The sequence below is a fragment of the Thermomyces lanuginosus genome, assembly GCF_041956635.1.
Source record: "Thermomyces lanuginosus strain ATCC 200065 unplaced genomic scaffold VTN49scaffold_6, whole genome shotgun sequence".
Classification (NCBI taxonomy): domain Eukaryota; kingdom Fungi; phylum Ascomycota; class Eurotiomycetes; order Eurotiales; family Trichocomaceae; genus Thermomyces; species Thermomyces lanuginosus.
Window position 1 is genome coordinate 145,307 of NW_027192340.1, and position 24,299 is coordinate 169,605.

General features: G+C 53.6%; 11 protein-coding genes across 11 annotated transcripts; 4 read left to right on the forward strand and 7 right to left on the reverse strand.

Annotated features, from left to right (window-relative positions):
• Positions 1 to 402: 402 nt before the first annotated feature.
• Positions 403 to 1,592, forward strand: VTN49DRAFT_7392 (uncharacterized protein; the record flags this gene model as incomplete). Its single annotated transcript, XM_069415656.1, has 3 exons — positions 403 to 573; positions 635 to 1,240; positions 1,296 to 1,592. 3 exons carry the CDS (start codon positions 403 to 405, stop codon positions 1,590 to 1,592), a joined length of 1,074 nt encoding a protein of 357 aa, XP_069272471.1.
• An 860-nt stretch (positions 1,593 to 2,452) lies between these two features.
• On the forward strand, positions 2,453 to 4,356 carry VTN49DRAFT_7393 (uncharacterized protein; the record flags this gene model as incomplete). Its single annotated transcript, XM_069415657.1, has 2 exons — positions 2,453 to 3,436; positions 3,490 to 4,356. The coding sequence occupies 2 exons, from the start codon at positions 2,453 to 2,455 to the stop codon at positions 4,354 to 4,356; spliced, it is 1,851 nt and encodes a 616-aa protein (XP_069272472.1).
• Positions 4,357 to 4,511: 155 nt separating this feature from the next.
• VTN49DRAFT_7394 (uncharacterized protein) lies at positions 4,512 to 5,549 on the reverse strand (the record flags this gene model as incomplete). The annotated part of the gene is made up of 5 exons (XM_069415658.1): positions 4,512 to 4,721; positions 4,779 to 4,941; positions 5,006 to 5,215; positions 5,320 to 5,352; positions 5,419 to 5,549. 5 exons carry the CDS (start codon positions 5,547 to 5,549, stop codon positions 4,512 to 4,514), a joined length of 747 nt encoding a protein of 248 aa, XP_069272473.1.
• Positions 5,550 to 5,807: 258 nt separating this feature from the next.
• Positions 5,808 to 6,821, reverse strand: VTN49DRAFT_7395 (uncharacterized protein; the record flags this gene model as incomplete). The annotated part of the gene is made up of 3 exons (XM_069415659.1): positions 5,808 to 5,999; positions 6,053 to 6,641; positions 6,697 to 6,821. 3 exons carry the CDS (start codon positions 6,819 to 6,821, stop codon positions 5,808 to 5,810), a joined length of 906 nt encoding a protein of 301 aa, XP_069272474.1.
• A 363-nt stretch (positions 6,822 to 7,184) lies between these two features.
• Positions 7,185 to 11,882, reverse strand: VTN49DRAFT_7396 (uncharacterized protein; the record flags this gene model as incomplete). The annotated part of the gene is made up of 2 exons (XM_069415660.1): positions 7,185 to 8,735; positions 8,787 to 11,882. The coding sequence occupies 2 exons, from the start codon at positions 11,880 to 11,882 to the stop codon at positions 7,185 to 7,187; spliced, it is 4,647 nt and encodes a 1,548-aa protein (XP_069272475.1).
• A 38-nt stretch (positions 11,883 to 11,920) lies between these two features.
• VTN49DRAFT_7397 (uncharacterized protein) lies at positions 11,921 to 13,108 on the reverse strand (the record flags this gene model as incomplete). The annotated part of the gene is made up of 3 exons (XM_069415661.1): positions 11,921 to 11,961; positions 12,018 to 12,137; positions 13,060 to 13,108. The coding sequence occupies 3 exons, from the start codon at positions 13,106 to 13,108 to the stop codon at positions 11,921 to 11,923; spliced, it is 210 nt and encodes a 69-aa protein (XP_069272476.1).
• A 345-nt stretch (positions 13,109 to 13,453) lies between these two features.
• VTN49DRAFT_7398 (uncharacterized protein) lies at positions 13,454 to 15,437 on the reverse strand (the record flags this gene model as incomplete). Its single annotated transcript, XM_069415662.1, has 4 exons — positions 13,454 to 13,708; positions 13,769 to 14,029; positions 14,083 to 14,804; positions 14,858 to 15,437. 4 exons carry the CDS (start codon positions 15,435 to 15,437, stop codon positions 13,454 to 13,456), a joined length of 1,818 nt encoding a protein of 605 aa, XP_069272477.1.
• Positions 15,438 to 16,898: 1,461 nt separating this feature from the next.
• On the reverse strand, positions 16,899 to 17,174 carry VTN49DRAFT_7399 (uncharacterized protein; the record flags this gene model as incomplete). Its single annotated transcript, XM_069415663.1, has 1 exon — positions 16,899 to 17,174. One exon carries the CDS (start codon positions 17,172 to 17,174, stop codon positions 16,899 to 16,901), a length of 276 nt encoding a protein of 91 aa, XP_069272478.1.
• A 189-nt stretch (positions 17,175 to 17,363) lies between these two features.
• VTN49DRAFT_7400 (uncharacterized protein) lies at positions 17,364 to 19,592 on the forward strand (the record flags this gene model as incomplete). The annotated part of the gene is made up of 1 exon (XM_069415666.1): positions 17,364 to 19,592. One exon carries the CDS (start codon positions 17,364 to 17,366, stop codon positions 19,590 to 19,592), a length of 2,229 nt encoding a protein of 742 aa, XP_069272479.1.
• Positions 19,593 to 20,455: 863 nt separating this feature from the next.
• On the reverse strand, positions 20,456 to 21,378 carry VTN49DRAFT_7401 (uncharacterized protein; the record flags this gene model as incomplete). Its single annotated transcript, XM_069415667.1, has 5 exons — positions 20,456 to 20,823; positions 20,887 to 20,967; positions 21,022 to 21,159; positions 21,220 to 21,321; positions 21,366 to 21,378. 5 exons carry the CDS (start codon positions 21,376 to 21,378, stop codon positions 20,456 to 20,458), a joined length of 702 nt encoding a protein of 233 aa, XP_069272480.1.
• A 1,394-nt stretch (positions 21,379 to 22,772) lies between these two features.
• Positions 22,773 to 23,284, forward strand: VTN49DRAFT_7402 (uncharacterized protein; the record flags this gene model as incomplete). The annotated part of the gene is made up of 2 exons (XM_069415668.1): positions 22,773 to 22,886; positions 23,138 to 23,284. The coding sequence occupies 2 exons, from the start codon at positions 22,773 to 22,775 to the stop codon at positions 23,282 to 23,284; spliced, it is 261 nt and encodes an 86-aa protein (XP_069272481.1).
• Positions 23,285 to 24,299: the final 1,015 nt, after the last annotated feature.

A 24,299-nucleotide genomic window follows, 5' to 3' on the forward strand; every position in this document is an offset into this window, starting at 1 on the left:
TCGACGTTCCTAGCCTCGCCGCAATGTCCGAAAAGCATGTTTGTATGGTGATGGGCGAGAAGTCCAGCCTCAACCTTCCTCGAGATCCATGAACAAACTTTTCATTCAGCAGTTCAAGTCGATTATCAATCAAGAACGACGATAACGATGATGATGATGATGATGATGCAACAGTTTGGCGAAGAAGTGCCGTTGCAGGTTGAGATGCCTATATTCCATGGGCGTCTAGATGCGAACTGTGGTCTATAAAAGGGCATATCTCTCCCTCTCATCCGGGGCATCACAACTCAGCAGTGGCATATCATTCAATCGATCATTCAATTGATCACTCAATCAATCACTAACTCACGGATCTTCGAGTTTGAACTGTCGATTCGAACTCACGCTTGATTAACCATCACCATGACCGACTACAAGTTCGAAGGATGGCTCGGCCTCGACGCCGCCTCCGTCAACGGCAACATGGTTTGGGGAGAATTCGAACCCAAGCCTTGGGAAGAGACGGATGTTGATATCAAAGTCGAATACTGCGGAATTTGCGGCTCTGATATTCACACCCTACGCAGCGGTTGGGTAAGAAAAGCTCAGTTTTCGTTCTGTCTCCAATGTATCAGCTGCTGACGTCCGTATATAGGGTTCAACCATGTACCCGGTCTGCGTTGGCCATGAGATCGTCGGCAGGGCCGTGCGAGTTGGCTCTCAGGTCAAGGACATCAAAGTCGGCGACCTCGTCGGCGTGGGTGCTCAGAGTGATTCTTGCAGGAGCCGCAATGGCCCTTGCGAGGACTGCGAGTCCAACCGCGAGCCCTACTGCCCTCACTTGGTCACCACATACAACGGTGTGTACATGAACGGCGGCAAGTCTTACGGTGGATACGCTCTGTACCACCGTTCCCCGGCCCACTTCGTCATTAAGATTCCCGAGGGTTTACCGCCGCAGTTCGCGGCCCCGATGCTGTGCGGTGGCATCACCGTTTACTCTCCCCTGCGCAAATATGGTGCTGGCCCCGGCAAGAAAGTTGGCGTCATCGGTGTCGGCGGACTGGGTCACTTTGCGGTCATGTTCGCCAGAGCGCTCGGTGCCGATGAGGTGGTCGCCATCTCCCGCCGGGCCGACAAGCGCGAGGATGCTCTGAAACTCGGAGCCCACCGGTACATTGCCACTGCCGATGACAAGGGCTGGGAGAAGGAAAATTTCCGCTCTCTGGATCTGATCATTTCGACCATTTCTTCTGCCAAGGTACGCGCAATCACTGGTTTTTAGTACCAAAAAAGTTTTGACTAACTTATTCCAGATGCCCCTTGCCAGCTACATTGAGCTCCTCAAAGTTGGCGGCACTTTTGTCCAGCTTGGTGTGCCTGATGATGGAACCCTCCCAATTACTCCCTTCCCGCTCATCATGGCCAACCGCCAACTTGCCGGCTCGCTCATTGGCAGCCCCAGTGAGATCCGAGAGATGCTTGACTTGGCAGTCAAGCACAACATCCGGCCATGGGTCGAGGAACGTCCAATGTCCGAGGCCAACAATGCCGTCGTCGACATGGTGAACGGAAAGGCGCGCTACCGTTATGTGCTGGTGAACGGCCAGTAAACAATGCTTTGATGGGGCGTTCGGTGCCGGATCAGTCTTGAGTTCTGATTGTTTTGTCATCCCTTTTGTCTAGCATGATTTCTGGTTGATGGAATTGTTTGATTGAGAGGGTTTGAAGAGGCACTAGAAAGATGTGTATCTCGGATAACCTCATGTGAAATGTTAGCGTTCGTTTTCTTACAGATACTATTTGCATACCGTTGGATTGCAACACAATGGTAATAGATTTTTGTTGAGTTGAAGATTGGCGCCCTTGTGGTAGACTGCAGAAGGCCGCTTTGAATAATTTACGACCCTTTTCTATTGATGAAAAACCGCGAATCCTAGAAATTGTTGAAAGAATGAGTGCCTTGAGATAGCACAGTTGCAATCTGGGCAGATTGAGAAACCCTAAACCTAGAGCGACGACGCTGAATCACATGACTTTGGATTTCCAGTGATCTCTCTAGCTCTCTATGAGAATATACTTTTATCCCGTGCTGTTCAGAAAGCATGAGAATTTTGAGCATAAGCCATTTGGTTCGTCTCGGCCCCAAGTTTTGCAGGCGATGGGAATTCGGAGAGCTCATCCCGTTCTCCAGAATAGGACGGATACCTAATCACTTATGATTGGTCCGTCGATTTAAGACTAACTCCGTAGCAATTAGTTATCCTACCGCTTGGAAGGCGCAACGCGAATTTTTGAAATCAACGTCTGCCCAACAGTACAAAACACCCGGCCCCAGTTTGCAGCTCCGTCGATGGTGATTGACGCTGATGACGCGTCCTGAATCAAACTAGTCTCACCGGGTAGAAAGATCGCATTTTCTGCGAGTTGCCACAACATTCGGAACGAAACCTCGACGCGGTCTTCTGTCGGAATGTCTGGCGATGAAGACGACTCTCGCACGGCGTCGGTCGGTGTCCCTCGAACGCAGACCAATGGCTCCAACGCAGCTTCGCGGAGCAGTTCCACAGACTCGAAGATGAAGAGGAAGCGTGGGCGGCGGAACGGGGGGATGGCAAAAACGGACGTGAACGATATTGTGCCCCGAGGCGGAAATTTTAGTAATGCTCCGTTAAACGTTGATGGTGAGTCCGACAGCGACAGTACGTCGTCATCGGATGAAAGTGCGGGCCCATCGCCCCAGAATGCAAAGGAGCAGACTGAGGCTCGAAGACCTCAGGCTCAGGCGGGCGCGGCACCTGCAGTAAACTGGAACAAGGCTACGCGGAGTGGTATCCGCACAAGCCTGGGACCAAAAGCGAAACAGAGTGCCTTTGAGGCTGTTAATAACAAGTACTTTCGGAGTCGCAGCGCGTCGGCGACGTCTGATGAGGAGCAGCCAAGCGCTGGAGAGGAGAAAGACCACAATGATTCAGACAACAACAAACCCTACTATATGGATGACTCGGAGAACTCTGATACAGATGTCTCCGAGGGTGGTGATTCCATTATGTTAAATATAAGGCCGCGGAATGATGGTGCTTCTGAGAAGAGAGAAGAAACTGCTGATGAACCGCTGCCCTTTACTTTTGACTCACAGCCGGATCCCGACGCTGCCGCTGCAGCTGAAGTTGACGAGGAGGAATCGGAGAATAGCAGCGAAACCAGTGAGTCTTCGTCACAGATACTTGGGGCGAAGACATTTCCGACATCGAAGGAGGCTGCATTCAAAGAATTCGCCGAATTGTATCCTTCCCCTCCAACCACGCTTGCTGATCTGCGGCGTGAGGATCTAGAAGTCCAGGCTCGTTTCTTTTACAGTGGCCAGGAGATTGGAGAACTTGATCTTTCCAGGAATATCGCGTGCACAGAGTGCCTGCAGGACGGGCACCTTTCCATTGTTTGTCCTACGCGAGAGGTACGATGCCAGCGACCCAAGTTTTGAACCAGGAGGCTAACATATCGAACCAGTGTGAACACTGTGGAGCGTGGAATCAGCATGAAAGCAAATTCTGTCCATCGTACCGCCGATGTCAGAAATGCCGCGAACGCGGCCACGACGCAAGCGAGTGCAAAGCACCCCTCAAGGGAAGTGCGACAGAAGTGCCGTGCGACTTTTGCGGCTCGGAGACGCATCTGGAGGACGAGTGTGATCTCGTTTGGAAGTTTCCGCCACCGGCGCTTCCCTATGACGGGCCGGTGACCGTGTCGATCAGCTGCAGCTACTGCATAAGCCAGAGCCACTTGATGGGAGATTGCCCATCACTGCCAACCACAACACGGGCCACGTCATGGTCGCTCAAGGGCTACGACATGAGCAAAGTAACAAACTTGAACAGCGTCGTCGGCCCTCGACCAGCCAAGGCCGGGCCCGCCAACAACAAGCGCAACAATCGCAACCGGCACAATCGAGCAGCGTCCCCAACCTACGATAGTGACAGCGACGACAATCTCCTCGCGCAAGCAGGTCGCCAGCGTAACAACTTGTCGATCCGCGGCGCCGGCGGCAATCGGGGAGGCCGGATCAGGCTGGCCAACGATGGCAGGGGTTTCAGACCGCCGTCGCCGTCGTACCGAGATCGGGACGATCGGAGCCACCGTCCGCGGCAGCGGCGCCGATCGCAGTCGCCGCCATATTCGCGTGCGCCGCCTCCACCTCCACCCCCGCCGCCGCGTCGATCGCCAACTCCTCCACCGCCTCCTCCTCCACCGCACGATTCCTCGAGACGCGGGGGTCGCGGGCGTCCTCCACCGCCGCCGTGGTTGGGGCGGGGAGGAGGCGTCTATAAAAACAGGGGGCGAGGAGGAGGACGGGATGCATACCGTCCTAGACGATGATTCTTGTATCTGCAAACTCATTTTCGGCGTTGGGGACATGCTCATTATATTCGGCAACGGAGGGAGGAAAACTGTACATTTATCACGTATTGAGAAACTCCTCTAAATGAACCCTTCTAATACATCGCAAAAAGCAGACAAAGTAGCCTGATCTACTACGTCGGTACGACCTGCTCATCCTCCCCCTGCTTCGTATTACTCCCCACGAACCCATTCTCCAGAATCTGGACCAAGTCATCCAATCGCTGGATGCAGAGGTCGGTGTGTAAATGATCTTTCAAACCGGCATTCTTGTCGTTGAGTAGGAGAACCGTCGCGGCGCCGGCCTTGTAACCGGCCGTCATGTCATCGATGCTATCGCCGACCTGTTCGAGTCCTCTCAGCAATAGAACCCTTTTTCTATGGCGCGAGGCGGCTCATACCATGATCAGGCTCTCACCACGATCACTCAATCCCCACTGCTGCGCAATATGTAAGATTCCTTCTGGTTCCGGCTTCGGAAGGAGATTTGGCGTGTCTCTCGTGATGATTGGATCAAAAACATATGACGGGAGGTGGTTTTTCAAGAGATGTGTTACTGGAGCTCTAAATCAACAGCGCCATCAGCCTGGACTTCTGAAGAGGGGAACTCGGAGGAGAGGAAACTTACTCAAAGTTCCTCGTACACAATGCGCGCCGCACCCCCCTCCGCTCAAGATAATCTATCAGCTCCACGAGTCCCGGCTGCGGCTGCTGCGCGAGCATTGCCTCCCGCTCGATGGCCTGGATCTTTTCCATGGCGGCGGTTTGCTCCTCGGGCGTGGGAAGGCTGCGGATGTGTTCGAGGATGTCGGTTGATTTGTCAATGCCGAGGGCGGCTCTGTTTGTATTCCACAGTAAACCCAGGTCAGTAATTGGTTCGATGCTTGTATAGAACGGATACCTGCAATCGATGCGTTTCAATCGTTCGTCAGGTTCTCGTACCGCATTTGCGTGAACATAAAGTGTTGGGGGAGACTAGAAAAAAAAAACACCTATTAGCAATGGCGCAATGGATGGAGCTTTTTCTGGAGAGGAGGTTACCATAATGTGCCATCCACGTCGAACACTATGCCCTGAAGTTTCCTTGCCCCTCGCGCGTTATCAACGTCTGGATTCAACGGCGCAAACGTGCGCGGCCGCTGTGGCGGGCGCAGCGACGATGTGGACGCCATTGCTCTCTGCAGAGACGAAAATATCGAGAACCACGACCCGAGAGCTCGTGGGTTTATAGATATGAGCATCGATAGGGCTTCTGAATTCTGATTGTTGGCGTTACTACTATTTCAAATTCACGGCAAATTCGGGATTGATCTCGGATCGGAGCCGGGGATCTTATCTATACCTAAGCCCCGCCTTTCCTATTCAGGGAAGTATCGTTATCAAACTACGCGGATGGCATGACATGTCAACATTGGAATTAGAAGTGAGACTCACGCAACCTCCGCATGTACAGCATGGTCCTTGTATCCCATCGCCGAAATGATAATCTTTGCGCTCTCGAGCACCCTCGCGCGACTCCGTCCGTAGGCATCCCGTCCGGGGAACCCACCGTGCGCATCCTCAAAATCGAGTTCCTTGATCGCCTTCCAGATGTTGAAGATCTCGTCCGGCGGAAGGGGAATCTATTCTCAGGTCAGCAAAACCAAAACACTCCCAAGGGAAGAATATAGCGCACCATATTCGGATAACTCCACATAAACGTAAATGACGTTGTCCCCTGCGGCCGATTCTCATGATACACTCCGCTCGGCACCACATGCATTGTGTCCGCCACCAACAACTTGGAGGTCCTAGGCCAGTACATCACCGAGCTACCCGGAAAATGGCCCCCGGCCTTGATACACACAAACTCTCCATCACAGAATGATAGGCGCGACTCGTTCCAAAACCGGATCGACTCCCCGCGACGCATCAACCATTGTTCATCCTCCGCCGCGATGTAGACGGGGCATTGCAATGCCTCGGCCCAGTGCAGACAGGTGCTGTAGTAGTGAGGATGCGAGATGACAATGGCGGAGACGCCACCGTATTCGTCCTTGATGCGTCGTATGGTCTCATCGTCAATGTATGTGATGCAGTCCCAGAGGATGTTTCCTTTGGGCGAGACGCAGAGGAGGGCGCGCTGGGAGATTGCAAAGTTGGGTTGCGTGTGGATGCTGATCAGCTTGCAGTCCTTTGTGGCTAAGCGATCATTGTCTAGCGGGGTGAACTCGTTGCGATAGCGGCCGGATTCTTGAAGCTGCCGGAGGGTCGTCCATGATTGTCTGCGTGGCTTATAATAAGCTCGGATTCCAGACTGAAGATAGGGATGAGTCATACCCTGAAACAGGAACCCATTGCCGCGGATCATCGCATACGGGACATGAAGTGCGTTTCGATGGATCAGTATCGGCGTACTGCACGCCACAGGTGTTGCAGATCAGATAGCCCCGCGGGTCCGTCATGATCAGACGTCAATCAGCCTACTAGAGTCCTTGGTGTCTTCGATTCAGGATACGACCTCGTATTTATGAAGTAGAGTATGATTCAACCCCGCACCCTACAGCACCCGCCGAGGTTCTAGATACACGTAAATTGGTAATCCCAAATCCATCATCATCATTAGTAACATGGTCCAGAGCATACATACATGAGAACAAGCTTTCATGACGTGCGGGCATCATAAATCATGACATCAAACTGACCAGTAAAAACAAACGAGACGGTATATAAAAAAGCATCTCATCATATCCGCATAAACATGAACACCGAGCATACACATCAAACGTAAGCATAAACATAAACATAATCCACATACAAGTCATTCATCAGAATGTATCACGGTCGTAATCAATCGGGTTGGGACTGCCGCGGTAGCGCTGCCGCTGGATATTTGCCGGACTTTGCCGACCCGCACTAGTCAGCGGTCTAGGCCCGGTGGGCTTCCGCTGCGGCGGAGGGGCTAGATTCGGATTCGGTGACAAACGCCCTCCGCTGCGATAGCGTTCGGTAAAGGAATGATTATCCCCATCCTGGGTCTTGGGTCGCGGGGGCACCAGCGGCCCGTCATCCTTAATCTTGGACGACCGGATGGAGCTGCGGTCGGAGTAGCCCGCGTCGGAGATGGGCGTTAGCCGTCCGCCAGCACTGGCACTATAGCGGTTAGACCCAGCGCCCCAGTGGTCCGAAGCCGGCGACATCGGAGCCGTAAAATGATGCGCCTGCGACTCGAGCTGGTTCTGGAACCGGTCCGTCGGGCCCTGCCGGGGCTGCGGGTGCTGCAGGTTGACGCTGTCCCGGTGGGCCTTATACTTGGGGCCCTCGGAGACCTGCGACGGGACGAGTGGAGAAGGTGGGCGGTCGTCTTGGTTGTGTTGTTGGTCATTGTTGAGGGTAAGGCGGGATCGTAGCCGGTCGTCACCGTTGGGATCATAGTGGTCGGCGGTGTTGTAGGGTCCATGAAGCTCCGAGCCAGAGTGCGATGCGTCCGACATAGGCCGCTCCTTACGGTTCGGCTGGATGGTATTCCGGATGTTCTCGCCGACGGACGACGCCGTCGTCTTGGACCACCGCGAAATCTTGGGGAAGAATGATGAGCTGCTTGACTTAAACTTGCGAGACTTTTCGTCCGACTTTCTCGGGGTACTCTCAACACTAGGGCCTTGCTGCTGCTGCGGTGGAGTCTGATCAGGACGGCCAAGACCACGCCCATCGGCAGAGTCCATCCGTTCGTCGTACGGCGTCTCCCGGTCGAGAAGCGGCCGGTCGTACTTGTCATCATCCTCTTCATTGGCTTCCGGAACGGTGCCGATCCGGTTGTTACCCGAGTTGTGACGGACGTTGAGAGGCCGCACTTCCGCCAGATGTCGTGACGAGTTCGACTGGTCGCCCGGAGAGCCAGTACCCGCCTGGCCATCGCGCTCGTACCCGTCGCGATACGATCCCGGCGTGAGGCCGCCGTTGGAGTTATTGATACTCCCTGGCTGAGTCGTAGGACCGCTCGCCATGTTTCTTCCCTCCTGGGCGGCCCGCAGTGCTTCCACCTCGTCCAGGAGCTGCTCGAGCATGTCCTCGATCTTCGACAGGTCGTTCGACGACTTCAGACTCAGGCTCTTCAGTGCCCGCCTGAACATGTTCCTCCGCTTTTCCTGGATATCCTCGCCCCGCTCCGTAGACTGACGTCCCTTCGTCGGTAGCGGTCGAGGCCCGCCAATGACTCGCTGGAATCGCTCATTCTGTTCTCGCAGCAACAGCTCATCTTGCTGTGCGATGAAGCGCTTCATCTCCTCGAACGACTGGCGCATTTCTGCGGCGCTTCTCACCAAGGTCACCAGGATCTCTGTATCCCGGGCATTCCGTTGAGCGTCACGAACGGTCAGCTGTCCACGTTAGTCAATCAACTCTTCCAAATGATTCAAGTCAGCACTTACATGGTCCATCAAAGCGATAATATCCTTGGACTGGATGCGGTCAATGCCGCGCCCAGTCGCGCTATCGTAGAGCGGAGAACCCATGCCCTGGGAGTACCCACTGAAATGACGCTCCCGGTTCTTAAACATAGGATCGTTCTCAAGATCGGCATTGTCAAACAACAGCGGCGGCTGGTCATGTTCGAGGGTGCTAAACTTTGTCCGCGGTTCCGGTGTCGGCACGCTGTCCGACATGGGATTCGCCGCAGACATGTACCCCTCGTCTTTAGCATTCGGAGGAGTCGAGAAGATGTTGCCGTTCATGTACAGCCCCCGAGAATTGCCGTACCCCGAGTCGTAGCCGTAGTGTGGATCAGCGATGCCCAGCCCAGCACCCATCGTGGCGCCCATATCATGCTGGCCCGACAAGTTGTTCGCAGTGGGATTGAAAGGCCACTGCTCACGGCTAGGGCCCTGGATAATGGAAGGATTGGTGTTGATCTCGGACTCGTCTTCCTCAAGGCTCCGGTCTCCGGCAATGTGGTCTTCAAGATGCTGTCCATCAATGTCGTCCGACTGAGCTACGCTCTGCGGCGGAGACGCACCACCCATGCGGTTGAGGAACGAGCGCTGATCATGATTGGCATACTCGTTCCTTACAGGAGTCTCCTCCTGTCCAGCTTGGATACCGCGATCAATCGTCTCCGGGGCTGGAGTCCCAGCGGCAGACCGGACGGGGGAGTCGGCCTGTGATTGGGCCGGCGACTGAACAGACTTGTTGGTCCCCAGCGCAGAGGGTTCAAGCAGCGAAGCCACTGCCGATTCAACGCCGATCGGCGAGTGGACAAACTGAGGATTCGCTGCTTTACCTTCCGAGATTGGTCGAGCCGCTGGATCGGAATCAGAAGAACCCCGTCTATCGTCGCTTCCCTTCCTCTCTCGTTGAGAATTGGAATCATTCTCTCGGGAGTCACCCTGCTCGCTCAGGTCTCTCGTATCCTCGTAACCCAAGTCCGTACCGGAATTGTTATTCGGCTGGAAGATCTCGCTTCGGCTTTCATGGCTGTTTTGCTGCCGAGTCGACCTCGCCAGGTCCGTACTAGGCGCCGACGTCAGGGACTCGATCGAGTAGCGACGCTCCCTCGCATCGCTGCTCTGGTCGGCATCGTTCCCGTCATCTTCCTCCTGCGGTGCCAGGTCATTATCGCTGGCGACGCTCTGGATAGGACTCAGAGCGCGTGAAGCTTCATGTTCGGCTGGAACTGGCGTTTCCGTCCCGTCCCAATGGCCGAGATTGGCGGCCGCAGCTGCCGCTACGGCTTCAACCGTAGAGTCATCGTGGTCGTCGTGGTGGTAATCATGATCAGGCTCGCGAGTCTTGGGAGAGAGAGACTCCCCACGGCCCTTTGGAGGCGTCCCAGCTGGTGTTTGAGAGTCGACATGCTGAGGCAAATTGCGGGCGACTTCACCGCGAGTCACCGTCTCCTCCGTTCGGTGCGAAAGGATGGATTCTCGGGTCAACTCCGAGTCGATCTCACTGCGCATCGGCATGGGAGGGACATTGTGCTTCTGGAAGACAAGCTCCGTGTCGTCATCTTTGATGCTAGCAAGGCTGCTGCGGCTCTTTGATTTTCGTTTCTTGCGCTCCTTCTTGTCGTTGTCCATGCTGGTTTTTGAATCGTGATGCTTCAACGCCGCTGCCGTCAGCGCGTTGCCGACAATACCGGCCGCTGCAGCATCCCGGAGACCCTTGCTTCGCTGCCGTCGAAGCATCTCTTCTTCTGTGAGCTCGCGTTTGTTCTCTGGACGAGAGCCCTTCCGCACATAGATGTGTGGCACCTCGGGCGAGTCGGGGGAGTCTGATGCGTCTCGCTCCCGCCTGCGTTCCCGGCGGCGTCGACGCTCCTCGGCGACAAGGTTGAGTGCCTCCTTACTCGACTTTGAAACCGAGCTCTTTCGAACCTCCGGGGCACTCGAATGCTTTGATAGTCGACGACCGAGCTCATCTTTGGATTCGGCTTCCGTAGAAGCATTCAATGCAGCAATGTCACGTTCAAATTTGGACTTGTTCGCACTGACTTTTTGGTCCTTCTTCAGTTCCTTCAGTTCTGGCAGAATGAGCCGGCGAATCGCGTCTTCCACCGTCTCCAACAACTTCGGGTTAGTCAAAGATGACCCCGAGCGCAGCGAATACGTGTCGCCAGACTTTTGTCGCGAATGTGAGGAAACGCCGGAACCGCTCAGGAGACTCGACTCGGCGGTGGGAGGCTCCTCGTCGTGGGACTTTTGTGATCGCTTTTTCAGCGGCTTGGTTTCCAAGTCCCTGGGAACGTCTCCGGCGTTGAGCTTCTGAGCGACCCGATAGGCGATCCGCTCCCTGCTCAGGCTTCGGCTTCTTTGGCGGGAGGGGGCCTTGAGCAAATCCTTGGGCTTGCCATCGTCAGTGCGCTCGAGACTCTGGCTGCGCTTGCGCCGTGGACCCGAGGCCAGGGATCCATCCAGCATGCTATCCGGTGGCATGGACGAGATCTCCGAGGTCGGAGGCAGGTAGCGATCGGCGGAGAGCTCGCTGTTCTGGTCGCGGTCGACGAGCTCAATCTCCACAGGGGGTCGGCGTGTCGGCGTGCCCTCCTCGTGGTCATCGGAGCTGGCGCTCTGGTCATCGGACCCTTCCGTGATTGCACGGGGCTTGGAATGAGAGCTGAGGGAGATGCGCCGGGTATACCCGGACTTTTTGCCGCCCTCACTGATCTGAATGGTTTCCGGATGGTCCCGCAGCTTCCTGGCCGCCGAAGGGCTGACTTTCACCCGGATGCTGGGTCGCGAGTTCAGCCCAGAGCCATTCTTCCCGCCTTCAAAGTACTCAATCAAAAGCGAGGTCTGGGACTGATGCGACGAGCGGGACAGCTTGGTCTTACTGACGCCATCTCCTCGCCGCGGCGAGCGATGGTGGGTGGTGATGGTGATGGGGCTCCCGTCGTCTGGGATCGAGTAAGAGGTCTTGTCTGTCCGACGGGACACATCGGTGGCCAGATCGGTGTTGGTCATGCTGGCGGTGGTCTCGACGATGGATTCCGTCGGGGCAGGTAGCATCGGCCGACGACGCTCAACGCCCATTGCGCCGGAATTGCATATTAACTACTACTTGTCTGGCACTAGTTCGTTGTGTCTTCAATGGAAATATATCGCCCACAGTCTACACTCCGAGTTAGCAACAATCACACAGTCTCTCATCCACAGACTCAAACATACTGCTAAAAAGGGGAACGGAGAGCTTGTTTTGTTCTTCCCTAAACGAGAGATGACAATCTGATCGGATCGGATCTGATAGATCGGACACCCCCACCCAGAACCGTGGATCACGAGGTGCACCTGGGGAAGGAGAACAATAAAAGTAGTGATGAGGAGGAAGGAACACTCCCAGGTACCGACCGACTCAACCAGGGAAGGAGCACGAAAACAGGGAAAGAGAAAAGAAGGAAAGAAGAATGGAGGAAAGAAAAGAAGGAGGGAAGGCAGGGAAGGAGAGAGGCTGGGAAGGATCCCAGGGCAGTCCGACTTTCCTGTTTGAGGCAAAAGCGAGTGGCTGGGCGGTTGCTTCAATATGATGTGCCTTTTGAGTTTTGCGCTGTCTTGGACAGGTAGGATGAGCGGATGAAGGATTTGCTGCTACTTTCTTTATGCTGCCTCGTAGAGAGACAGAAAGCTCAGTACTATGTACGTGGTCTCTTGAGAGTCGAGGTGGTGTGGTTGTTCTGTCGGGTGTTCCTGGCCCAACGTAGGTGGCCGGGGGGGGGGGGGGGGGGGCGGGAGGCAGTCACGGCGGGACTTGAGCTCTGCAAGCTTCCCTTCCACCTCTCCAAATACTTCAGCGCATAATTCCGCAGTTGAATTCAGCATAAAATTAATCTGAAAAATCTCTTCGAATTTTTCTATGAATTTTTTTTTTTTTTTGGTCCGATTACTCCGGGCTAGTTTCTCCGTGAGCTCATCTCGGTCTGTCAGATGGTTGCCCAGAAAACAAGGCCGCCGACTAGAGCATCCCAGCCAACACTAAGAATTATCACGCTTGCCAACTCATCACTGCACAACGTTTCCTCCACTCGCGTTCCTCGAATGAGACGGTGAGATTCGACGAGTCCAAGGGGGAAGAAAAAAGCAAAGTGGCAATGGGCAGCATTCAGCGTTGATTGGATGTCAGCCGCCGTGTTCTGGCTTGCGCATTCTGACTGGTCCAGCCTGGATCAGTTGAAGGGTCGAGGTTGGCGGGAGTGACGATCTAATGACAGTTGACCGTTCCGTGGCGGATAGCTCGTGGCAATGGCAAGCTGAAGGGGTAACATCGAAAGATCGAGACTGAGAGTGAAACATGCTATTTACCCTTAAAAGGAACAATGTTCTTTGTCAAATATCTCAAAGGCAAGGAGATCTTGAATGACTATCCCTGTAGCTGCCTCAGGTATCACGTGCAAGGCAGATTCATAGTCGACATTTCATCCACGAGCACAGACTGCAGAGTCTAGCAATAATTCGAAGCCAAATGAGCAAAGCGCAGTCACTAGATAGCGGGACTTTTAACGACATCGAAACATGGGACAATTTTCAATTGACAGAGCATGATACACCTGGAAACATATACTCCGTACAAGAATTGCTAATCCGAACCTCTATTAACACGGCCATGATTTTTAGTCATCCTTTCGCTTGCGTTTGAACTTCAGCCCCTTCTGATTCGGCTGACTACCATACGCCCGGCGACCCTGACGCTCCTGCTTCTTGTCGCGACTGAGACTCGACCCGAGCTGAATATCGATTCGCGGCGGTGTCGAGAAGCCGAAGCTCTTGGCCACCTTAACCAGATCGAGCTTGTGCACGTCAAAGACGGAACGCAGCGAATGGGATGCGTATGCCTGGAGATACGAACGGTATCCTTCCTTGGCAGACTGCGTGGAAGAGTTAGTTATCGTAGCTTTCTAGAAGTGGAGAGTAGCCCGCTACGGTACCTTGTTCAGATAGTAGTTTTGCGAAATCAGCTTCTCCAGCTGTGCTTGCACATTGACAATCTTCTTTGCGGGGAACTCAAACTCCACCACCGGAACGCGGGCGTCTCGCAGATGCTTCAGGAAACCAACTTCCGAAGGCTGCAAGAACAGAAGACTGCGGCCGCGGCCATTGGCACCTCGAGCGGTACGGCCAACACGATGGATGTAGTCGCGAGGGTCATCCGGCGGATCAAACTGGATGATCCAGTCGACTTCGGGAATCTGTCGTGTAGTTAGCGGACATGGTCTAGCCATTAGGGTCCTGCACAACATACATCCAAGCCTCGAGCTGCCACATCCGTGCAGATCAAAATGCCCTGCTTGGCATTGCAGAATTCAAAAAATGTATTGGTCCGCTTCTGCTGCTTCTGCTTCCCATGCAGGCCGAGGACCGGAATGTCAATGAAATTGAGCAGTTCGGTATGGTAGTCCACGCAATTGCAGCTCGAGAAGAAGACAATGATCTTCTTCTTGAGGTTGCGTTTCAGGAATGAGAACAGCAGCAAGAATCGCTTATCGGCTTCGCAGATGACATATCCCTGTTCCAAACCCGACACCGTACTATGCTGCTGATTGTTGGCCACATCGATCCATAGAGGTCCCGGTCGAAGCGAGATCCGAGCAAGGTCCTCGACCTTGTTCGTCTGCGTGGCCGAGAAAAGCATTGTCTGCCGATCCTCTGACGGCAGGATCTTGACAATCTGTCGCATTTCATCTTCGAAACCCACTTCAAGGATTCGGTCTGCCTCGTCGATAACCAGAGCTTTCAGATTCTTGAACACGAAACCCTGGGTGTTCTGTAGATGATCGAGTAGACGACCCGGTGTAGCGATGAGGAGATTGACACCTTTGGTGAGCTTATCGGCCTCTGCTCGTCGATTTGCTCCTCCAATGACAATGCCGTAGGTCTGGGAATGATGCGCCATCAGTTCTCGGGCAACGCCAAAGATCTGTAGCGCAAGCTCGCGAGTCGGGGATACGATGATGACACCGGTACCTAGTCAATTGTTAGCTGGAGCTGTTAAACCGCACATGTCAAAGAGAAAATACCGTTTCTCGGTTTGAATCGCAGGGCACTGAGCATCTCTACTGCTGGAATCAGGAAAGCCAGTGTCTTGCCTGAACCGGTCTTTGCCGAACCGAGGACATCCCGACCAGCCATGAGGGGCGGAATTGCTCGTCGCTGAATCTCGGTCATCTTTTCGAAGCCCATCTCCCGAATGGCCTGCATCGTTTTCTCCGAGAGTTTCAGGTCCTCGAACCTTGTTGCCTCTCCTTCTGTTTGCGGTAGGCTGACTGTGTTCCTTGACGGCAGATCTGCGCCGTCCACCGCATCCTCATCTTGGCTGCTGTCACTTTCCTCATCTTGATTGTCGTCGCTTTCTTCGTCTCCGCTGTTTGATGCTCGTTCCACTTCGTTTGCGCTCTCCTCCGACTCACTGGCTGAGTGATTCGTCTTGCGCTTCTTCGATGCTTTTGAAGGGTTCTCGTCCGCATCCACCGCAGTCTGCTCCTCTTCTTGGACAGCTACTTCTTTCGCACCATTGTCCTCTGGCGCAGCTTTGGCACTGCCGTGCTTTCGCTTCCGCTTCTTCGAGTCGGTTTTTGCAGGGTCAACGGCCGCCGGCATGTTGATAATCCGTGTGCAAGCCAATTTGCACGGCGGATAATCTCGTCCGACAGAAAGTCAAGGGACCAATGTGAACCGTCCAAGCTACGAGTAATGTCGGACCGTTTCGCGATCAACAACTTTTTTTTTTCTCCTCTGCGATCATACCGAAATTTTGATTCGCTGCCAGTCCGGAGAAAGATTTTGCCGAGTCGAGTCACGTGGTGATAACGATTACGCCAGTTAGTTCGGTTAACCTAAAAAATTTCGGCCCTTTCCATGGTCCTATTCCCGCCCCTGTCTCGGCAATCTGCCAACTGGTGCAGTGTCTCAGGCACACAAGCATTGAACCGTATTCTTTTTTTTTTTTTTTGTACAATTGGCACTACTTCGTACTCAAGTTTGGAACATGTCTCAATTGAATGTATATGAATCTGTAACTTCCAAAAATGCGCCGAACCATTGCTCGTGGGATCATTGGAGAGCAGGAAATGCCATGACAATGCCATGAAAGGACGAGAACACCGGTGGGCTTGGTCGGGTTATATGGTGAGGGTGGTGAAGACCAGAATAGGGCTGCCTAGTCTCATCCAGTGCACTTGGCGCTTGGAGGGATTCTGAATGTCGGTCTAGCCTGGGCTTGGATCTGAACAACTAAAAGTAATCTGCGGCACAATGCGGCCGCAACCGACTCCGGCTGCATGCTGCGTACAGTCGGAGATCAGTGGACCACAATCCTCGAGGGCAACGCGTAATGCAATTCATGCCAGATGGACGGAATCGTCACGCTGGTTGGCGCCAGAAGCGCCGAGGGGGTGTGCTGAGAGGTGCTAAATTTCTGGGGGCTGACGAAGATGAAACCAAGACCGTGGCAGTGTTCCGATCGGCATTGCGGAACCTTCGCAGTAAGGTTGCAGGTCTGTGCCTGACTTTCGAGGCTGATGCAATCCCGAAGCAGTCTCAAACAATACTCAATCGAGTCTGAGAGATCTAATTCAGAGTCACTGTATAGGCCTTTGTGTTGATTCTTTTTTGTCTCTGAAAGCAATTTATTTTCGTTTCCGGGAAAACACTGACGAATTCAATTGGATGGAGCGTATTACGTAACCTCTGCTTGGCACCTGAAGACCCAAGAGTGGGCTGCACGTGACGTCTGATCTAGGAATAGTGTCTCCGTTCCGGGAGAGGGACCAGCCAATCCGGGCCACAGACCCTACGCAAACGGGCCGCCACCCCCAAGTTGGTCTCGCGCAAGACTCTGACCTCTCAGTGACCCCTAAAGCCGTCAATCAAATCAGTCGCTTGGGCCGACTCTGGATTCTTGTGTTCTCCATCGCCAGTCCCTCTCTGTCTCCCCCGGCGACCCCGGTTCTGGTTCAGAAAAGCAGTCCATTTGCCCCCCGGGCCTGCATTTGCACTCTCCGTGCTTTTGCGCGACAATCATTTGTTTGTCTTTGTTGGACGGATCCGGACCCCTGTCTATCAGGCTGTTGTCCGCCCCGTGCCGCTCGACATTCGCTTCGTTCTTCGTACTGTTTGATCGCCTTTGCACACCGCGGCGAACCACGCAAAGCGCTCACTTTCGCTCTCTACCGTGTACAATTTCTGCCGTCGATTCGTGCGCGAAATCGCTCTCGTCGGCGGCCCCGTCCGTCGTTTGATACACTCTGAGAATTCCCTCGTTGACCGAGGAATCAGGGGAATCGCGCTGCCGATCGTTGCCGCAATACTGTGGTTGTCTCTCATGACCGGAAGCATACGTGGCTAGGAGTCCCTTCAACACCGCTGGAGTCACCCTGGAGAACGGGCCGGTGAAGTTCACGTCGAGTCATACTTCTTCTGCTGTCTCAGTTAATCCACGAGGACTCGAGGAGGATCTGGCGACCGCTGCCACTTGCGAACCGTCAATCGTTTCTCTAGCCACCGATCCCTCACAACACCGTCACCATGCGGTGGCTGTCAATAGGCTGTCTAGCCACCTGGCTCTCACTGTCGCCGATGGCAGCGGCCATACACCTCCTCAAGTCCAGCTCACTGAATCCATGCATTAAAGACTCCAACATCACCGCCTCGCTCTTCAATGTCGTATTCACGCCAGATAACAATACCTTCCATGTCGATATCAATGGAGTCTCTGACATCTCGGGTCATATCCGGGCAAAAGTCGAAGCCATTGCTTATGGCTACACGATCGTCTCCGAAATTCTTGATCCCTGCAAGATGAACATCGAAGGTCTGTGCCCCATGTATGCCGGACCCCTCAATATGGAATCAAACATCCCTGTTGGAGAGGATCTGGTGAAGCAAATCCCAAGCATCGCATATAACATTCCCGATCTGGACGGAAAGGTCCGGGCGTATATCTACTCCGCCGAGACCAACAAGACCATTGCCTGCGTCGAGGCCGATCTCTCGAATGGAAAGACCGTGTACCAGAGGGGAGTTCAATGGACGGTGGCCGTCATTGCCGGCATGGGTCTCGTGGCATCGGCCATCACATCGGGATTGGGTCACTCGAACACCGCGGCCCATGTTGCCGCGAATGCGCTGTCTTTGTTTGGTTTCTTCCAAGCACAGGCCATGATCGGCGAGACCTCTGTGGAGCTTCCACCGATCGTCGCCGCCTGGACGCAGAACTTTCAATGGAGCATGGGTATTATCCGTGTTGGCTTCTTGCAAACAATCGCGACGTGGTATCAGCGTGCGACCGGTGGCACGCCGAGCACGACACTGCAAAGCTTGTCCACGGTATCCGTCCAAGTGGAGAAGCGTGCATTGGACTTTGCCGGCGATCTTGTTCGCCGTGGGGTCGATGCGTTGGTGAAACGACAAGACAACTTGAACACCGGAGAGTCGGCCGCCGCCGCGACCGAGACGAAAGTCGTGAGGGGCCTGGAACGGGTCGCATTCGTTGCGAACATGGAGGTCACAAATCTGTTCCTGACGGGTCTGATCTTCTACGTTGTCTTCGTGGCGCTGGTCATGGGTGGTGTGGCAGCCTTCAAGTGGATCTGCGAGGCACTGGTCAAGTCCGGCAAGATGGCGAGCGACAAGTTCCTCGAATTCCGTAATGGATGGAAGATTGTCATGCGCGGCATCCTGTACCGTCTGGCCCAAATTGGCTGGGCGCAGATGTGCGTCTTTTGCCTGTGGGAATTGACGGTGCGGGACTCGGCCGCCGAAGTGTTGCTCGCGGTCGTGATGTTCTTGTCCGTCGCCGCCGTGCTCGGCTGGGCGTCGGCCAAGGTCGTCATGTTGGCCAAGCGTTCCGAGGCCATGCACAAGAACCCGGCTTACATTCTTTACTCGGATCCGACCGCCCTGAACAAATGGGGTTTCCTGTACGTGCAATACCGAGCCACAGCTTACTACTTTGTCATTCCCGTGTTGGGCTACCTGTTGATCAAGGGCATGTTCATCGCCTTTGCTCAAAAGGCCTCCGTAGTCCAGGCCGTCGCGCTGCTGATCATTGAAGCCGCCTTTTTGATCGCGGTCAGCGTTATACGCCCGTGGATGGACAAGAAGACCAACGTCTTCAATATTTCTATCGCGGCAATCAATTTCTTGAACGCCATCTTCTTGCTCATGTTCACCGAGGTGTTCAAGCAACCGCCGATCGTCACCGGCGTCATTGGTGTCGTCTTTTTCGTCATCAACGTCATCTTTGCCCTTGTCCTCCTGATCCTCGTGCTCATCGCGTCCGTCTACGCCGTTGTCTCGAAGAACCCAGACATGCGGTACCAGCCGATGCGGGACGACCGCGCTTCGTTCACCAAGTCCCAGACGCAACTCACCGCCGAACTGGATGCGCTTGGTGCCACGGCGCGCGGTGGTGACACGATGGAGATGCGGGACACACCAAAGCGACCGAACTTTGACGAGGAGGCGTCATCGTTCTCGAGCGGGACTGGCGCCAGCATCAACCGACAACCACCACCCGCGGACATGAAGGTGGCATCACCAGTGGACCCGTCCGTCCCATTGTTCCCGAGCAATACACCCTCTCCCCACCCCGGCGGACCTCCGCCGGCGTACGAAAGCAGCCGGCCACAAACACCATCCTCGCGAACAATGACGGACTCGCCATTCAACCCGTCCTCGGCGCTGGCCATACATGAATTCCGATCACAACACAACCGAAGTCCATGGCAACGCGGCGCTGGCTACGACCATTAATAACAAGGGATGTGTTTTACTTAGATTTGATTCCCCCGCAACGACGATCGATAATGTTGCCTGCAATTTGATACAATACATATTACTATCCCTTCCTTGTATCAAACTTAACCCTCTTTACCTCTCCATCCTTTTTTTTTTTTTTCCTTTCTCGTGTGTTTGGGAGTTCCTGGCGCGTTATCATCATTATCATTATCAGCATCATCATCGACGGCGTCCTCCTCATCATCATCTTCTTCTTCTCTTCCCGTACACTATCATTTATCCATGGCCTCCTTTCTGGTTAAAGGGGTTTTCGTGCTTTTCTTTCTTGAGGGCGAAAGATTGGGTCCGGGTTCGGAATTGCTGCTAATTCTTCATGTTTTACCCTGATAGCTAGAGTTCCGAGAAAGATAGGTTCACTTTTAGCTCTTTCTTTTCCCTCTCGCTGGCTTTCCTTCTCTTCGTCGGTCATATACTCCTACATACTACTACTACCGGTAGTTGTTACTTAGCTATCTGGCTAGCTAGTGAGGAACAGAGCTTAATGGACCGTGTGTATATATTATCGATCTCTCTCTCTCTCTCTTGTGCGATTGATGGTTTATCTAGGTTCTGATCGTCCGTCAATCAAGGGAATGGAGAAGCTTGGATTCCAACTTCGCTGATGATAGCCTAGGGAATTAACGTGCAGTAGCGTTCTGTAATCAAGGTACATTAACGGAAAAAAAAAAAGTTTTGACATGATTTCTAACTAGGAGGTATGTATACATTCATTCATGACTAAAAAAAGCAGAGCTTCTAAACATCAACCCCAACGCCGTGTCCGATCCTTACTTTTTCCCGTTTGATTGAGTCAATCGGTTAATATGTGTTGAGTTAGATCATCGCTTGTCACCCATCCCCGGCGGTGGCGGATACGCGCCCGGTGGAGCACTCGTCGACCCCGGCGGTGGCGGTGGTGCAGAAGTGGTGCCGCCAGCGGTGGACGACGGAGTAGTTGAAGCCGGGAACCCGCCGGGCGGAGGAGGGAAGCTGCCTGGCGGAGGCGGGAAGTTGCTACCCGGCGGAGGAACGGGGAATGGAGGGTTAGCTCCTGGTGGGGGAACGGGCATGCCACCGGGGAGCGTTGGTGGTGGTGCGCCAGATGTGGTTGGTGCTGTTGACGAGGGTGCGCCAGGAGCTCCAGAGGAAGAGGGAGCCTGGCTATGCGGTGGTGGTGGGAAGGGTGGCATGCCAGCTGCGCCTGGAGCTGTTGGCAAAAGTTAGCATTTGCGGCTGCACAGGAGACTTGTTGCGAAGAGAGGATACGTACGTGGAACTCCGCCTGGAGGGAACGGCGCACCCGGCGGAGGGAACCCAAACGGCGGCGGTGGTGGCATCTGACCGGGTCGACCTGGAACATGTGTCAGGCATGTTTACATATGCCGAGCAGGTTTCAAGGACAGACCTTGAAAGGCAAATGGCGGCGGCGGCGGAGGATATCCCGGTACAACACCGCCCTGGAACATCGGGTTGGGCTGGCCCTCGGCAGCGTATGAACTGGTGATCGAGTCAATCACCGACTGGGCCTTTTCTTGGCTGATTTCTACACCGTCGGTTAGTGAATCTGATCGCAAATGGCAAGGAGAGGGACGATGTGCCATACGTTGGTAGTACTCCAGCACATTTCGTAGATGGTTTCGTCCGGCATTATGGTCTCTGCGCACGGTTCTTGAGTCGTGCGTGAGGTAGACATCGCAGTAGTCGCCTATAAAAGAGCCGTCAGCTTCAGATTCGAATAGCGAAATATACCGCGCTGTGCCATTCGAGGAACCTACAAAAGAGTATTGAAGGTCAGCTTTGCCATCAATGTAAAGGGAAGGGGTACTTATATTTTGGCATGGTGACAACTTCTGATCGTACCGCACTCGGAAGATGCCAGTTGTTGCCGTCACACACGAGACCTGTCAATCTTTCGAGCAGCCGCCGTGACGAACGTCACGTCTGAAGCAGCTGCAGATCGAGTTGCACACTTCTCCGACTTGATCCCTTGTGAAGAGGACCATCGTTTGATTTCGACGAGGTTCGCGAAAGGCGGTGTGAAGCGGCAGAATGATTCGAACTCTAATCATGATAGCACGAAAAGGCAATTACAAGTAGTAAGCTTACTGAAACCTAATTGCATCCAAGCGTCCAGCTCCAGAGTGTTTACGTCACTCGTTTCGGATTGCCCGGTGACACGAACCGTCAAGTAACTGTAGGAACTCCCAAGTAGAGGTACCATTCGATTTCCAACTTCGAGATGCAACGGCTCCGGGAAAACAAAGAACTGTGCGAGGTCGCCAGAAAGAACCATGGATGCAATTGATCACTGGTAGAGTAGCTGCCGACAAACCTGGAAAGCGAATGGAATGTCCAAATCTTTCCTTACATTCTCAGGGTCTGTCGTTTATCAGACTATGGCAAGGTTTATGGCTCCTGGATAACGCCTTCGCGAACCGAACATTCCAACGCCTGGGCTCAACCGTTAGCGGGAGACGGAAAACTTCCGAACCTTGGATATGGGGAAGCCAAGTGGAGATGACAGATCCTGTGCGATAGAAATGAACTTTAAGCTTCCCGACGTCGCATACTCCGGGAACTGCCGACAATTACTGTTTTTATCGTTCAACTCATGGACATGGAGATACTATTGAAATACGGAACCGACTCAGTCTGGGAAACCTCATTGCGATTGAAGAATGGCCAGGGACATGTGCTCTTTCAAGGCGTTTCGATCAACTTGTTCAAGAAAAATCCTCGCCGGATAGCGACGTAGAATATCGAGCTTCTCTTCAGTATCCAGCTCGCCATAAGCCCGATAGCTGAACACCTAGGCCGCCAAGATTACAGAAGCCTGGCATCTTCACTGGGCCATTCTGGATGGGCTGCCATCGAGCATTCGATGAGAATCACATGGGAGCCAAGAGCAAGGAATCCCCAGAATCGATTTCGATGCGGCCCGGCGCTCTCTGTGCAGAGTGATTCGCTGGCCGGAGTCTCATTCGTGGATGTTGACGGTCCAGGACTTGCGTGATGAAACAGTTTCAAAAGGGCGCACCGTACGCCAGGTCCTGAGATACATCAACGCTGTACTGCGAGCGTCCCTGGACATGTTTTGCGCCGCTTGCGTGGACCTTATTTCGATAAACAGTCGAACCAAATCTGAGCACATCCAGCATGTCCGCGGGTATGACAAAACACCAAGAAGGCGGCCAGAATGCCTATCCTGAAATAGGCGAATTCCGTGTTCCGGAGGCAAATTTTCTGGATGTCGTCGTTGGTCAGGATGGAGTACGCATGGACTTAGACAAAGTTGCAACCGTCGTGAATCCGGAAACCCCTACCTGTCTAGCCAATGCACATTCATTCATCGGGCTCGGGGATTTCTGTCGTCTTTCTATTAAGGACTTTGGGAAACTGTCTCTTTCTCATGTTGCCTTGACTATGAAGCGTTATTCATCCTGTGGCGTGTTTCCTCAAGACGCACTCCGCCACTGGGCGCACTTAACCAAGCTGACGACGACTCCATGCTGACGAAATAGCCCTACGACAATTCGATTCGGATCCTGACGCTGAATATGGCACTCGTCCAGGATGATTCCGCCCGATGGCGCGCCATGGTGCTGTCGAAGCAGAGTATCTTTGAATTTGCCGTTCTTGACCGACTCAGAAACGATCAGGAAGTCTGAAAATCTCCCAAAGAAGTAGACGAACGTTTGAAACACTAGAGACAGAGGGTCCTCAAATGTGAAACGGCAAGGACTGCCGGGCCACGGAAGCTGCAATTTAAAAAAACAATTGACGACATCTACTGTCCTGGAGGATTCTGCAATCTCGATTCAAGGGCTACGATTCATCGCTGGAATTGAAATGGATTCATCAATCTTCCCCTCGGGATCCTGCCGTGTGTGGCTTCTTGCCGCTGCTGCAAGGGCCTGACAGACTTCCTCGCCATATCTGCAACAAAAAATAGATTATCGAACCGGATTCGAACAGGGACTCCCGCAGAAATGGCACCAGTCACCTCGCGCAAAAAATTCCCCAAGTTCAAAAACCGACACGAAAACAATGTGATAGAATAACCAGGCGAAGAGATGACTCACCCCATCCTCGCCTGAATTCAACTCACTACCGTCATTATCCTCTGTACACGAGCACAAAACTACGCAAGCACACTAATTATTCACTGCCGTCTCTACAGGTTCATGGATGATACAAGTACAGATGAGCACTTTAACGGACAAAACTGCGGGCCAGGAGACCTTAGGTACCAGTCAACCCGCGGGCCGTTTTACTAGTTTCTGAGGCACACCCATACTAATGTAGGGCTTTCCTAATACCGTAGTGATCCATTAGTACTAACCATGTTAGGCTGCCAAGCTTGAAAACAGGGTGAAAATTATTCAGGATGGCGTGATGCTCGACGGGCTCTCAGAACGACTTCTATGACGTCGAGAGTCTTTGACCCTTACCCTCAACTCATGAATCACTGACTCTTCGTCCTACGGAGGACGAGTAGTGGTGTGATAATTCATTGCCGGTTACAGTATCATTCTCGGAAAACGGAGAGTTGCCACTTGTTCCGTACGGACCGCACGGAAGATGTTTTCCATCGTGTCGTTTAGCAGTTCTGAATTGAAGAGCATTATTAAGTCTGTCATAATGCAGTCTCGGCTACTTTGGCCTTGCTACAGCATTGCAAAA